The 15,058-nt window shown below is 44.1% G+C and overlaps 1 protein-coding gene across 1 annotated transcript in view; it reads left to right on the top strand.

Moving 5' to 3' along the window:
* il1rapl2 (interleukin 1 receptor accessory protein-like 2) overlaps positions 1-15,058 on the top strand; it is a 979,321-nt gene that overhangs the window by 933,985 nt on the left and 30,278 nt on the right. The window contains exons 7-8 of the mRNA XM_078546280.1: positions 5,486-5,631; positions 10,829-10,972. Coding sequence (XP_078402406.1) covers positions 5,486-5,631; positions 10,829-10,972 — 290 coding nt within the window. The remainder of the gene's footprint in view (positions 1-5,485; positions 5,632-10,828; positions 10,973-15,058) is intronic.

Raw genomic sequence — 15,058 nt, 5'->3', positions numbered from 1 at the left:
ATCCATTCACCACCACTCTCTGTTTCCTGCCACTCCGCCAACTTTATATCCATGATGCCACTGGCCCTTCTATTCCAAGGGCTTCATCTTTGCTGGCAAGCCTACTAAACACATTTTGGAAGGCAGAATCATGCCAGGAACTCTTCTACGTCCTCCTGAGTGTGAAGATGAGGTGTCCATTAAATGTCTCATCCAAAAGACACTCCCCGTACTCGACTGTCAAGCTAGATTGTTGTGCTTACGTCCTGGAGTGGGTCTTAAACCTACATCCTTCCAACTCGGAAGTGAGAGCGCTACCAACTGAGCCACAGCTGACACTATTGCACAACATCGCTTTAGCACTAAGGAAACTACACAGGACCAAACAAACAAATGAGTCTCGGATATCCCCTGTTCTGAAGCAGAATTGCACCCGTGGGCTGGGATTTCTTGTCAAGCTGCTATGACAGCAGATTCTTGGCCTCCAATCTGGATGCCATCCCAAATCCTGGGATCATTGGTATTTGCATTAAGGAGGTAGGTGCAGCTGAGCCAAGCAATATTCAGCCTCGTTCCAACTATGGCTCACAGCAACACACATCACTTGATGTGGGCATACAGAACAGACTTTATTCACACAGTATTGGTGATCAATCTGTACCGCAGAAGGAGCAGCTTTGAATTTTTCTCTCTCTCCCCATCTCCCTAAGTAACCTTGGAAAAAACCCTGTTGCTTACTTCACAGATACATTTCATAGATAAGACTCCATGATTTATCTGTTCTGAAATTCTCCCAAAGATAGCTTACAGACAGCTTTTGTACCTAAATCATGACAGACATTAATTCTATATTTTAGTTAAATGATCCCTCTTCCCATGTTCATTACAGTAAAATCAAGTTATATCTTAATCACTCGTAGCTGATGTTGCCTAAATTAGTATCTCCTTGCACAGGCATTCCTTGTAGATGATGATCAAACATTTGGAGAGCAACAGAACTATAGCCCCCTCTCGCTCGCGCACACCCGACTATTAACTTTAGATAACCTGCTGCTGCTTGACCAGTTATAGTTATGCAGTTCAGCTTTGATTATTAACTCTTTGCTGTCTAACCTGTTTGGTGGGTGCCAGCAGCATTGATAGCAACACCTGGAATGCCTGCCCGCACCACATGGTTAATGGGGGCGACACTGACTGATTTTCACAACTTCAACCTTACAACTTCCCCAACAGGAAATGATCACTCTGTCAGATAACTGGCATTTCTCATACTCAGGATTCGACCTTGGCACATAGCGTGTCATGCTCAGTTGGTAACCCTCATGCCGCTGAATCTAAGCGGCTGTGGATTCAAGTCCCACCCTAGGGGCTAGGGCAACACAGTTGGAGCTGACACTCCCGGTGCAGTACTGAGGGAGTGCGGCACTGTCAATGGCACTGTCTTTTACGTGAGGCATTGGGTCAGAACCTCCGAGCTCCCCAGTGTCGAATTTGGGGGTTGCCCCAAAGATGCGTTGGGGAATCCCTCTCAGACGTTCCCAAGTAAGGGTTTGCATGGCAATTGCCCAGAAGTGCACACTTCCTCTGGCCAATTGCACTGCGCTGGGAACCATCTGAAAATGTGGTTTAAATTGCAAACTTCAGATGGTTCCGACTGGGTTACACCAATAGTTACTCAGAAAAAGTTAGAAGAATTAAAACCTCTTCTAACTTCCGGGTACCTATTTTAAAGACCCAGACTGACCCCAGAGAACTCCCCCCACATACCTGACCACCATCACGCACCCCCCATGGGGCTACCCCCTGACCTCCGATCCCCTACACCCGCCTGACCTCTGACTACTGGACCGCCAACAACCCCCCCCGCCGACCCACCACCACCACCGAACCTCAAACCCCAACCCCCCCCCCCCCTCCACCAACGATCTTGGATTCCCTCTGCACCTCTGACCCCCCACCCCCAACATCCTAGGCCTCAGATTCCTCCCCCCTCCGACAGAGTAAAAGTGCTGTAAAAAAGGGGCCTGGCCTCCTTGAATCTGCTGGAGTTGCACTTGGCTGGGGTCTGCGAGTGGTCTTTCGATGCAGGCCCCAAGCAGCTCCGGTGAACAGAAGGGTCAGCGTAATTTTCAGGACGAGGCAAATGTGCATTTATTTCTTCTACTTCCTGCAGCCCAGCAGCTTCCCGACGCTAATCGAAAGTTATGGCCCATTGAGTTGAGGCCCTGTGTCCCTCTCAGGCGGATGTCAAAGCTCCCATGGCAAAATTTTGGAGACGATCAAGAGACTTCTCCATGGCGTCCTGGCCAATATTTGCCCCTCAATTAACACCCAAAAACATTTTACCTGGCCATGATCGCATTGCTGTTTATGGGACCTTGCTGTGCGCAAATTGTCCACTGTGTTTCCTTACACAGCAGCAGTGACTGTGCTTCTAAACAGCATTTCATTGGCTGTAAAGCACTTTGGGACATCATGAATTGTCTACATAAATGCAAAGTGCTGTTGTTGTTGTACTGAGAAAGAGATCAACAGCAGCACCTGTTGGACCGCAGGAGAAACCGTGCGTGTCTACTTCATTTCAATGGTTGTTGAGCATTTCTGAACTGCTGAAGCTCAGGATTACTACCTTGACAAATGTTCACTCGCAAGTGAAATACCTGAATAAATCCCTCCTGTTCTCCGAAGCGTAAAAGAAGAACATTTGGGCCTTTAATGGACAAGAAGGTCGCAGTGGGTTTTAGCTTCACAGTTTGGGGAGAATAATTAATCTGCTGGTCAAACTGTGGTCCATCGTTGCTCTTTTACGAGTGACATTTAATCATGTGCAGCGCCAAAGGCTTTAAGGTAGCTCTGTCGTGAGGCAATGGCTATCGAGTCATGAGTGGAAAAGTTAACACCAGCATTCTGCAATGTTAAGCCACATGGTGAGCATCATTACATTTGAAAGACTTGTGTTTATATCGCAGTTTTCGGATGCCCCAAAGTGTTTTTACAACCAATTAAATACTTTTTTTTTAATTATAGCCACTATTCCAATGTAGAAAACATGTCAGACAATTTGCACACAGCAAGATCCCACAACTGGCAATGAGATAATGATCAGATAACCTGTTTTCTAGTGATGTTGAATCATAAGAAGCCCCCTGCACTTCTTTGATTAGTGCCCTTGGATCTTTCACATCCACCTGAGAAGGCAGGTGGGGCCTTGGTTTCAGATCTCACACTGACAATAGTACACCTGACAATGCACTGAAATGTCAACGTCAACCCAGATTAGCTGTTCACGTCTCTGGAACTTCTTTTCAAAAAGTTAAATTGATTAAATTAGATTGATTGCCATCAATCCTACTAAAATTTATTAACCCAGTCATTTTTTTTATTCCTTTATTTAAGGTGGAATATGTTGCAGGGAAAAGGCTGAATGTTGTAGTTTTCTAGTCTTCGTTTAGAAGGACCTTTTATTCAGGGATTCAAAGTCACTTTGTCTGGTCTATCTTAAATGATGCACCAGCCAAAGTCAGGAACTCGATACCTGGAGAATTACGGCGTCAATCCGACATTCTACTGCTCTGTGATTCATTCCTACATCAAAACACTAACCTATTTAATTCCTTTCACCATAAACAACATTAAATATTGAACTTATTTTCACTAAGTTGGAATTAAGTAGAGGAAGGAAAGTAAATTTGGTGTTAAATTTGCAACTGCGATTGAGGCCCTTGGTGGAAATGATTGAGATGAAGATCAGAGGGAGAAGGTGGTACTTTGTGGGAACAGTAGCATAGTCATTATGTTTATGGACTAGTAAACCAGAGGCCTGATCTAATGATCTAGAGAAGTTGGTTCAAATCCCATCGTGACAGCTGGGAAATTTGAATTCAGCTCATTAAATAAATCTTGAATTTAAAAGCTAGAGTTGGTAATGGTGACCATGAAACTACCGGGTTATTGTAAAAACATACTGGGCAGAATTTTACCCCCGTCGGGGGTGGGCGGTGTTTAGGAACGGGCGCGTGGAGGCGCGCCTCTGATCGGTGCCCCCGATTGGGGGTGTGCCGCCATTTTATGTGGGCGGGCCAATTAAGGCCCGTCCAGCGTGACATCCGCAAGGAAGCGCTTCCTGTGCAGGCGGGGGAGGGGAGGGATTCCCTCAGCCGGGAGTGCGCTCTTTCACGCGTGCGCACGAAAGAGCGCACTCATCTCCCCGAGGCTAAGTGCTGCCTCAGGGAGATCGGCTCCTGTGTGAAAAAACTTTTAAGAACAGAACAGATAAATTCCCCTGACATGTCCCCCCATGTGACACTGTTACGAGTTGGGACATGCCCATCACTAACATTGACACTTTTATTTAAAATTTTAAAACCTACATGAAACCTCATCCCACTGGTGGATGAGGTTTCATGCTTTTTCTGAAGCCCGCCAGGGCTCCCGGCCTGCCCGCCAACCTTAAGGTCGGACGGGCAGGTCCATTAATCACTTTAGCTACTTTGTCAATGACCCCAATTGGCCATTGATGGGTCAGCAGGCGCACAGATGATTCTGCTGAGCCCCCGCTGACCTTAAAATTGAAATGAGGAAGGATGACATCGAGAGTTCCGCCCAATGTCATCCCGTGTCATTTTACACGTCGGCAAGCAGACCCCCCCCCCACTCGCCGACCGGGAAATCCTGGCCACCAAGTTCAATGATGTCCTAACCCGGTCTAGCCTATATGTGACTCCAGACCCACAGCAGCAAGGCTGATTCTTAACTACTCCCTGAAGTGGCCGAGGAAGCCACTCAAAACACAGCAATGCGCTACGTCTGCAGTTGTTCAAGATAGTGGCTAATCCCCACCAAAGGACAAACTAGGGGTGAGGATAAAATGTTTGCCCGGCTGGTGATGCCCAGATCCGGTGAATTAATTAATCAGAAAAGGAATGTAGGGACATGATTAGGCCATTCAGCCCCTTGAAACTTTCCCACGATTCAGTTCGACCGTGGCTAAGCTGTATCTTCACTTATTGAACTGCCTTCTTTCTGTAACCCTTAATATCTATCAGCCTGAGTTTTGAGTTTTTTTTAATTGACTCCCAATCGCAACAGCTTTATTCCCACGAGCCTTTGCGTGATCGAAGAATGCTTCCTGGAGTCACCCTTAGACAGCTTAACTCTAACCTGAAGGTGTGTCGCTTTATTCTGGACTCCCCCATCAGGGGGAATAGTTTCTCCCTATGTACCCTGTCAGAGGCTTTAAGCTGGTGCAGTAGGTTTACAAGGTGAAATACATGAAAAGATGTTTACTTCCACCGGCCAAGTCCATCAGGCCCAGACTCTACTATCCAGTATGAAATCTGACCTCTGCAGCCTCCAAATCCACCCTGGGCAGTCGACTACTGCTACCACCCCCACCCCCACCCTAAAACAGTGGCGGTCGCTAATAGACAACAAGCAAAGCAGGGAAGTAGAGTGCATTTAAAGGTTTGCTTTCCTCTCTCCCCCACCCCCCCCCACCACCCCACAGAATTCTAAACGAGCACCTTGGGGAGAAGGAAGTGGAATTGTCGCTGTTATTCGACGGGGTGAAGGAGACGGACCTGGGGAATTACACCTGCATCGTGGAAAATCGGATCGGACGTACACAGACCAGCATTCTTCTCCAGAGAAAAGGTAACCATCGACAATGTGTCGTGCTTAAATATAACTTATTGGCCCTCGTGAGATTTGTGTTTCTGCTCGTCGAGTGAATTTCAAAGTGAGAGAATAACCAGCGGCCATTAACTCATTGTTAGCCAACATCCCAGAAATGAGCTTGCAGTTCATTCTCTGGCTAACCCTGACTATTCTGACACTCGCCTGGCCTGGCCGGCTTTCCATCTTCTACCCACCATAAACTGGAGCTAATGTGAAACTCTGCTGCCCATCCCTTAGCTCACACCGCCTACCCATCAGTTCTCACTGACCTACACTGGCTCCTGGTTAAGGTATTCCTCAATTTTAAAATTCTCATCTTTCTTTTCAATTCCCTCTTTGGCCTTACTGCTCTGTATCGCTGTAATATCATCCAGCCCTCCATCTGAGGCATCTGCATTCCTCTAAATCTCACCTCCTGACCGTCCCCGATTTTAATTGTGCTCCACCATCGGTTTTCTGCTGCTCAGGCCCTCGGCTCTGGAATTCCCTCCCCAAATCTCTCCAACGTCTTTTCTCATTTAAGGTGCTCTTTGAAACCTACCTCATTGTCCAAACTTTTGGTCATCTTTCGTGATATGTTCCCCCCCCCACCCCTCACCTCAGCGACTCAGTGGGTGTCAAACCATGTTTGATTACGCCCCTGTGAAGCGTGTTGGGACGTTTTGCTACGTCAAAAAGGTGCTATGTAAATGCAGGACGTTGTTGTAGCTTTGAAGCCAGAGAACACAACGACGTTATGGGCAGGCCATCCAAATAGAGTGTGTTTGGAGCGCCCTCTGCTGTCTACTCCTGTGCTTAGCTCCTCAAATTGCCTCAGGTTAAAAAAAAAAGCCCATTTTAATCACAGCGCAGTTGAAATAAGCAGCATTTCGCACAGTATTCCAGTGCAATGATTTTGATGGACGCTTCAAAAACATTCCAATGTACGTGCTGTATTTTTTTTTATTTAAATAAGGGATAAATGGAGTGCGCACTCTGACAGTGATGCACGGTGACAGTTGCCTGTTTGTGTATTGTCGACAGGCTAAAATATGTTTTTTTTTTAAAAAAAACACAATAATATTTCAAATGAGCGGAACTCAAATTCCCAGCAGATTTTTTTTTTTTAAAGTTTTATTATTCAGATTTTCCAAGTGGGGATTTGAAAATGTATTACTGATTATGCGAAGCACAGCCCTGAAGATAATCCTTCCGCATTAAAAGTGAAATTATTCCTATCCCAGATGTAAAGGCAGTTGTTTCGCACAATATCTTCGCCTCATGAAAGGGCGATCTCCAAATAAAGCGATTGCAATCCAAAGATGAGATTTTTATTTTTTTAAATTAACACTACTTTTGGATTGAAGCAGGAATATTCCTTGGGAAGATGGGGGAGTGGTTTACGGCACTTAATTCCCTGGCGTATCAAAAAGTGGGTCAAATCTATCATTTATTTAACCACAGTTTGGTCACTTTAATCGCGCTGTAACGCATGAAGGTAGCTCCTAAGAACACAAACATGACAAATTGTTGTGCTTGTAACTCTAATGGGCTCGAGATTTATGAACAGGATGGATCATTAGGAGATGGATTGGCCAGGTGGATCCAGGAGCAGCAAGTGTAGAGTCTCGCCTATTTTCTACTCGTGCCGTGTGCCAAAATAAGTGACAGTGGAAACAGAAGAGACGGGGCTGCTGCTCCACAATACCTGGTCACTTTACAAAACCTCAAAGAGGCTTAGGGCTCCATGTGCACAGGTCACTAAAATGGAGGGGTCAGGCACAAAAAAAAATGGAATGCTGGCCTTTATAACTAAGAAGCCAGAATATAATGGGGAGGTTGTCTTACCACGGCTATACAAAGCCCTTTTTAGTTCATCTCTGAGGTACTTCTGGGAACTGCAGTTTAGAAAGGGAAAACTGGTCTTTGAAGGAGTGCAGTGCAGATTCATCAGAACTTGACCAGGGTTAGGTTTTGAAGAGAGTTTGCATATAAACTAGGCTTGTATTCACTGGAATATAAAAGGTTAATGAGTGATTTGACGGTGGGTTTGGAAAGGAATTGATAAGGTAGATAGAGGAAAACCTTTTTTTTTTGCTAGTGAGGGGAATCTAGGAGAGAGGGGACATAAGCTTAAATTCAGAGTCAGGTCATTCAGGACAGGTATTAGGAACTCACTCTCACAATGGGCAGTGGGTGCTCAAGTAATCATTTTAAACCTGGGATCAATTTATTTCTGCTAGACAAGGGTATAAAAGGATATAGAGTCAAGGCGGGTGGATGGGGTTACGCTACCAATCAACCATAATCTTACTGAGTAGCAGAACAGACTCGAGGAGATGAATGGTCTATGGGGATCGGTGTTGGCTCCATTGCTGTTTGTGGTATATATTAACAATTTAGACTTGAATGTAGGAGAGTTGATCAGTAAGTTCGCGGATGACACAAAAATTAGTGGGGTGGTAAATAGTGAGGAGGATAGCCTTAGATTACAGGAGGATATAGGTGGGCTGGTCAGATGGGCTGATCGGTGGCAAATGGAATTTAATCCGGATAAGTGTGAGGTGATGCATTTGGGCAGGACAAACAAGGCACAGGAATACACAATGAATGGTAGGACCCTGGGAAGTACCAAGGATCAGAGAGACCTTGGTGTGCATGTCCACTGGTCCCTTAAGGTAGCGGGACAGGTAGTTAAGGTGGTTAAGAAGGTATGTAGGATACTTGTCTTTATTAGCCGAGGCATAGAATATAAGAGCAGGGAGGTTATGCTGGAACTGTATAAAACGCTGGTTAGGCCACAGCTAGAGTATTATGTGCAGTTCCGGAATCTGCGTTATAGGAAGGATGTGATTGCACTAGAGAGAGTGCAGAGGAGATTTATCAGGATGTTGACTGGGCTGGAGAGTCTTAGTTATGAGGAGAGATTGGATATACTGGGGTTATTTTCCCTGGAGCAGAGGAGATTGAAGGGGGACATGATTGAGGTGCATAATATTATGAAGGGCATGGATAGGGTAGACAGGAAGGAATTTTTCCCCTTGGTGGAGGGATCAATAACCGGGGGCATAGATTTAAGGTAAGGGGCAGGAGGTTTAGAGGGGAAGTGAGGAAGAATTTATTCACTCAGAAGTTGGTGGGAATCTGGAAATCACTGCCTGAAAGGGTGGTAGAGGCAGAAACCCTCATAACATTTAAGAAGTATTTGGATGTCCACTTGTGATGTCATGGCATACAAGGCTGTGGGCCTTGTACTGGAAAATGGGATTAGAATAGTTAGGTACTTGTTTGACCGGCGCAGACTCGATGGGCCGAAGGGCCTTTTTCCATGCTGTAGACCTCTATGACTATTACTCTATGCTGACCCCTACTGTTTTATCAGTGTTATTTTAAGTAAAGTTGAAATGTTTTACTCTGAACTGGATTTGAACGATTTAGAAGCTCGTAAAGAAAAAATGACTTTTATATTATTACCTGCAGTTATGCTATGGCTTCAAGCAAATCGCTCAATAGCATGTTAGCACTAATGCAGAAAGGATGACACAACTAATGTTGACGTACATAGGAAAGCCCTCAATAAAAAACAAGCCAAAGTGCACAATATTCATTGACATAAAATTGTCTTGGCAGTATATCAATTTGCTTTCCAGTTGTGCTCACTCAAGATAAGACATTAGACAAGTGCTTACAGTTTCTGTTATTGATACTTTAAAGGTCTGTCTGATTGACACTTTTATAGGGGTTGTAATAATAGCAGGGTTTTTTTTAAGCAGTTCCACATATGCCATTGTTACTATAGGTACATTGGTTCTATACAGAGTGTATGTTGGGTGAAGGGGCATGGAAATGCCATGAGTTGGCATGGAGGGTATAATGAGCCATTTGGGGGTGGGTGGCTGGCAAGAGTAGTACGCATGCGTTGCCATGGAGGGGGCATGGAGGACATGGACCTTACCTTTCAAAAGTTTCCTGAATCCAGACCATACTTTATGACTCCTCTGAGGGGCCATGAGCCACAGGTCATGGGGAGGTGGTGACATAGTGGTATTGTCACTGGACTAGTGTCCTAGCGATCCAGGGTAATGCTCTGGGGATGAGGGGTTGAATCCCACCATGGCAGATGGTGAACATTGAATTCAATAAGAACCTGGAATTAAAGGTCTGACGATGTCCACAAAATCATTGCCAATTATCATAAAAACCCATCTGGTTCACTAACGTCTTTTAGAGAAGGAAATCTGCTGTCCTTACCTGTTCTGGCCTACATGTGACTCCAGACCCACTGACAATGTGGTTGACTTTTAAATGCCCTCTGACCAAGGGCAATTAGGAATGGGCAATAAATGCTGGCCCAGCCATTGACGCCCACATCCCATTAACAAATAGAAAATGATATTTAATATAAGCAGCCATGTAAGGGTTATTATCATGTCTTTTCCTCTCATTTGATAATTACACATTCTGTATTATAAACTATTATGTATTTTGGAATCACTAACAGTATGATTGAGTTCTTTGTTATTGGCTGAACAAAGAGGCCCAATTAAAATACTTCTCTTAAATATTGGTCACAAATCCATTTCAGATTTGGAAGATACATATCATGTAAAATAGGTTTCCTGTCTTTTAGGCGAGTGTGGGCCTATATTGACAAGTCTGAGGAGAATATTTTTTTTACTTTATAATAGGTTAGATTGACAAAATGTAATATTGGCAAAGTTCGCAGCAAGATTATTACCTCACATAAATTTGTCACAATGTCATACCCAATACCTGTTGCGATTATTTTTATGGCACAAGTTTATAGAATTACAGAATGATGCAACACACAAGGAGGCTTTTTGGTCCATTGTTCCTGTGCCAGTTCTTTCCCCATAGCCCTGCCATTCTTTTCCCTTCAGTTATTTATCCAATTCCTTTTTGAACGTTACAGTCGAATCTACTTTCTCCTTTGAAGACTTGCTGTGTAAAAAATAATAATTCCCCATCTCCCCTTTTGGTTCCTTTGGCACTTATCGAAAGTCATGCCCTTTGGCTACTGACCCTTCTGCCACTGGAAACTGTTTTCCCTGCGTATGAGGGACCGATTCATGTGCATCAGTGAATTTTTCTTCAGCTCACCATTGCAGAACAGCGTTAGTACTTTTTCTGTGATTGACCACTTTGTGATTCTGTTACCCTCCATCTGTTCCAGACTTGATGTACAGAGTAGAACTTGCCGGTGGCTTAGGAGCCATTCTCCTCCTGATCAGCTTTCTTGTAACAATATACAAATGCTACAATATTGAAATGATGCTATTTTACCGGAGCCACTTTGGAAGTGATGAAACAGAAGATGGTAAGTAGACACACGTTTTAGTCCTATCTTGCTTTGGCTATGAGATATGGCAGTTCTTGTGACGTACTTTTACAGGAGATTGCTTATTACGCGTTACGGCAGTGATTTTATTATTCTGCAAGCTCAGATCCTCACAGGGCATTCATGTAACCATTTTTCATCAGTTAACTACAAGTGAGATAAAATGTTCTATTAACCAAAAGAGACGGTTTCTTGACAGGCTTCTGTACACCGTATAATACTTTAATTTAACAAAACGTATAACCGTACGCTGTTGTCATATTTTTCATAACAGCAATCACACCGCAACCGCTTTTGTGTTATGTTATACTTTGCTGCATGACAACTCTACCAGCAAGTCATTTATATGGACAAGTTAAGTTTTTGAGGTTTTCACCTATGTTCTAATTTTTTTGTTCCTGTTTACCAAGCACTTATTCCCTCTCGTGTTGAGTAGATGCTGAAAGTGACCATCAGTTACTAAAGCCAGTGACCCTGTCAAAAGACAAAAATTGTTGCTTATAAATATAGATGATTTTTGACATGTTGCTGTGTGCTACAGAATGAAAGCTATTCGGAACAATCTGTTTTTCTGTCTGATTGTTATAAAATCACATTTTAAAAAAGCCCCTGTCTTTGCTACTTTATTTAGGCCGCCATTTTTAGTGTTATACAAATAGTTGTACACTAGTTACAAATAGTTATGCTGGTTGAGAAGAAAGTTCCTTAGAACTGAAACGGGTAAGTAAACTCGATTACATGGTGGATGGTCCCTGAATACACTCAAATTAATTTATTTACAAGGATCTAGAGGATCTCTTGTGCTTCTCTGATTTCAAAAGCAGGGAACGATTTTGTTTCTTTGCTTATTTGTTCCACAGGATTTAAGTCTGAGTGGCAATAGTATCTGCAGTAACACTTCAATACTTTTAGATTATGCTGGCGGATTTCCCATGACATTGCTCATGGTAAGTCAAAGTTGCACATTGAAGTGTAACATCTAAAGGATAAAAGAAAATAAGTGCAAGGGTTATAGAAATAATGTACTATACCCAAGACTTTGAATGCCTGTGATATATTTTATGTATGATCTTTGTTTAATTTGGATGTCATAAATGCTGCACAAGAGTGCTATTTGCCAAGTGCTCAGTACAAATTCCTTTAAACATGCACAACTCAAATCTCATTGGGCTAAACCTGGTGTTCTCTGTTTTAAGTGCAGAAGGGAGTGCTTTATCAGGTTCAGTAAAACAATAGCAGTATCAAAATGCACAGCAGGCAGGCTAGCAGTCAGCATAGTAAGCCACGTGCTTTGGCAGAAGGAACTAGCCCTGTTTCAGTAGTTCTCACGATGCACACTATAGAGTTCGACAGTCAGATCAGGAACCATGGACATCTGAAATTAAAGTAGCAAATATTGGAAATGTGAAGGAGAAAGACAGACAAACTTTTCATCACTCTTTTGGTGTGTCTCTGTGCACAGCTGGACAGGACTGAAGCATCTAAAATCAAACAAGCGCTTGTGTCATATGTTGTAACATTTTAAACTCCCAGTAGACAAATTTCCAGAGCCACACATCTGGTAAAAATGCACCTGCATTTACCTGCCAGGGAATGTGAAGAAGACAACAAGCCAAGATTCTGCTCCTGTTTATTATCAGGCTGTGCTGCAGATTGTCAGTCAAACTCTGCCAAGGCAGCCAGAGAATGACTTTACTGCTCCAGAATCCCAACAATTTCCAGGCACTGTAGTTTGAATTGGTTTCTTGGCCCTATTGTGGAATGTGTTGTTTAATCATTCATGGTGTAAAATGTTCATACCTAGCTGTCAGACATTCATGGACAAGTGACTCGAATAACTGTTACTGAACCATGAAGCTATTCTCAGTATTACTTTAATAAAAGCAAAAAACTGCGGATGCTGGAAATCCAAAACAAAAACAAAAATACCTGGAAAAACTCAGCAGGTCTGGCAGCATCTGCGGAGAGGAACACAGTTAACTCTTACGGACAAAGAGTCATACGGACGCGAAACGTTAACTGTGCTCCTCTCCGCAGATGCTGCCAGACCTGCTGAGTTTTTCCAGGTATTTTTGTTTTTGCTCAGTATTTCTTTGTTACTTTGGAATGCATCTGACAAATATAGTCCATGTTTGCCATGGAATTTTCCAGTATTATTGTTTTCACATCGATTATGGGAAAATTAGAGAAGGCACGTTACTCAAAGTACGAATGATCGATGCCCTCAGAAGACCCATGAGTTCAAACCCCACATAACCAAAGTTGCTACTTCAGTGCTATGCTGAGGTAGTGCTGCATTGTTGAAGGTGCCAACTTTCGGGTGAGACACGAAACCAAAGTGCCTGAAGAGATAGACATTATGGCATCCTTGACACTATTAGCAGGGGAGTTCACCCTTTTGTCCTGGCCAATATTTGCCCTTGATACAGCATCTTCGAGATATATGAATTGGTTAAAAGCAAAAATGCTGCAGCTGCTGAGGATCTGAAATGAAAGCAAAACGTGCAGGAAAGACTCATCAGGTCTGGCCGCATCCTTGGAGAGAGAAACAGAGTTAATTGGGCAGGGTTTTACTTTCGGACGCAAAGTCACGCACGATGACGTTGGGCGAGCGTCCCAACATCATCGCGCACTCTCACGACCTTTCGGTCGGCGGGCACGCACGAGAGTTGGCAGCCGACAATGGAAAGGCCTAATTAAGGCCCTTAAGCAGTAAATTCGTTTGAATTTTTTGCTGCCCACTCGACCATTCGGTTGGCGGGGGTGGGGGGGGGGGCGGCAGGCGAATAGGCCAGGCGGTCTTTGCATTTTTTTACGAAACCTCATCCATGGGGCGGGATGAGGTTTCCAACGGTGAATAAAAAGCCCACAAAAAATTTTTCAACTTCATTTCGAACGTGTCCCACTTCGTGTGACTGAGTCACGTGTGGGGGACATGTTTATCTCATCTTTTAAATTTTTGTTTTTGTTTCTCCAATTCTTCAGCTCCCTGAGGCAGCTCTGTGCCCTCAGGGAGCTTTCAGAGCGCGCTCCCGCACGCATGCGCAGACTTCCCCGCTCGCCCTCCTCCCAACCCCGACCCCGGCAGCGCCGAGCGTTGCAGCACGCGCCTCACACTGACTGGTCGTTAATTAACCAACCAACATGAATCTGCGGGTGGGGGACGATTGTGGGCGGCGAACCTTTCCCGGGCCGCTCCCGGGCACACCCGCTGCGCCCGCCCACTGCGCCCACCCAACAAATGGAAAATCCTGGCCCATGTTTCGGGTTCAATATGACTCTTCTTCAGAAGTGGCGTAATATTGGTCTACGTTAACAATGTGAAACATTAACCCTGTTTCTCTCTCCACAGAAGCTGCCAGACCTGCTGAGTTTTTCCTGCACTTTTTGTTTTATATTCATTGGTTAGTTATCGTTAGTTTTTGGAAGCTTGCCCTGTGCAAATCTTCCACCTCGTTTCTGACATTATAGCGGTGAGTGCACGTCAAAAAGAGTTGGCTGCAAAGCACTTTAAATTCCCAAGCACATGAGAAGTGATGTATAAGTCTCTTTCACTCATCACCCATGTACTCATTGGCTTGAATTTAAAATTCCCTTTGTTGTGTTCGAATCCCTCCATCATCTGACTCCTCCCTACTTTTGTAACCTCCTCCAGCCCCCTGAGATCTCTAAACTCCACCACTTCAGGTCTCTTGTCCGATTTCTTTGCCACCCCTCTAATGTTGGCCATGCCTTCAGCTCTCTACTTTTTAATATGTTCCTTAAAACTCTTTAGTCACTGAGTAAAGCTTTGATTCCTATTCCAAGAGCAATCCACTAATATTGGGTGGGGGGGGCGGGGGGGGTGGGGGGGTGGAAACTACAATAAACTCCTAAAATAATTTGTAGAAGCATGTTTGAATGAAGAACCAACTTTTAGACGGACAGCAAAAGAAGCATAAGTTCACAAAAAGAAATTGTAAGTGGCACCCATTAAAGAGGAGAATATCAAGAATGTGGAAACAACAGGGAATCATCATTATCTTTATCCTAAGGCTATAAAAGCGATGAAGGAAACAAACATTG

This window comes from Cetorhinus maximus, chromosome 8, assembly GCF_964194155.1.
Source record: "Cetorhinus maximus chromosome 8, sCetMax3.hap1.1, whole genome shotgun sequence".
NCBI lineage: Eukaryota > Metazoa > Chordata > Chondrichthyes > Lamniformes > Cetorhinidae > Cetorhinus > Cetorhinus maximus.
The sequence above is the reverse complement of the archived record's forward strand: the minus strand, read 5'-3'. Positions and strand labels throughout refer to the sequence as shown.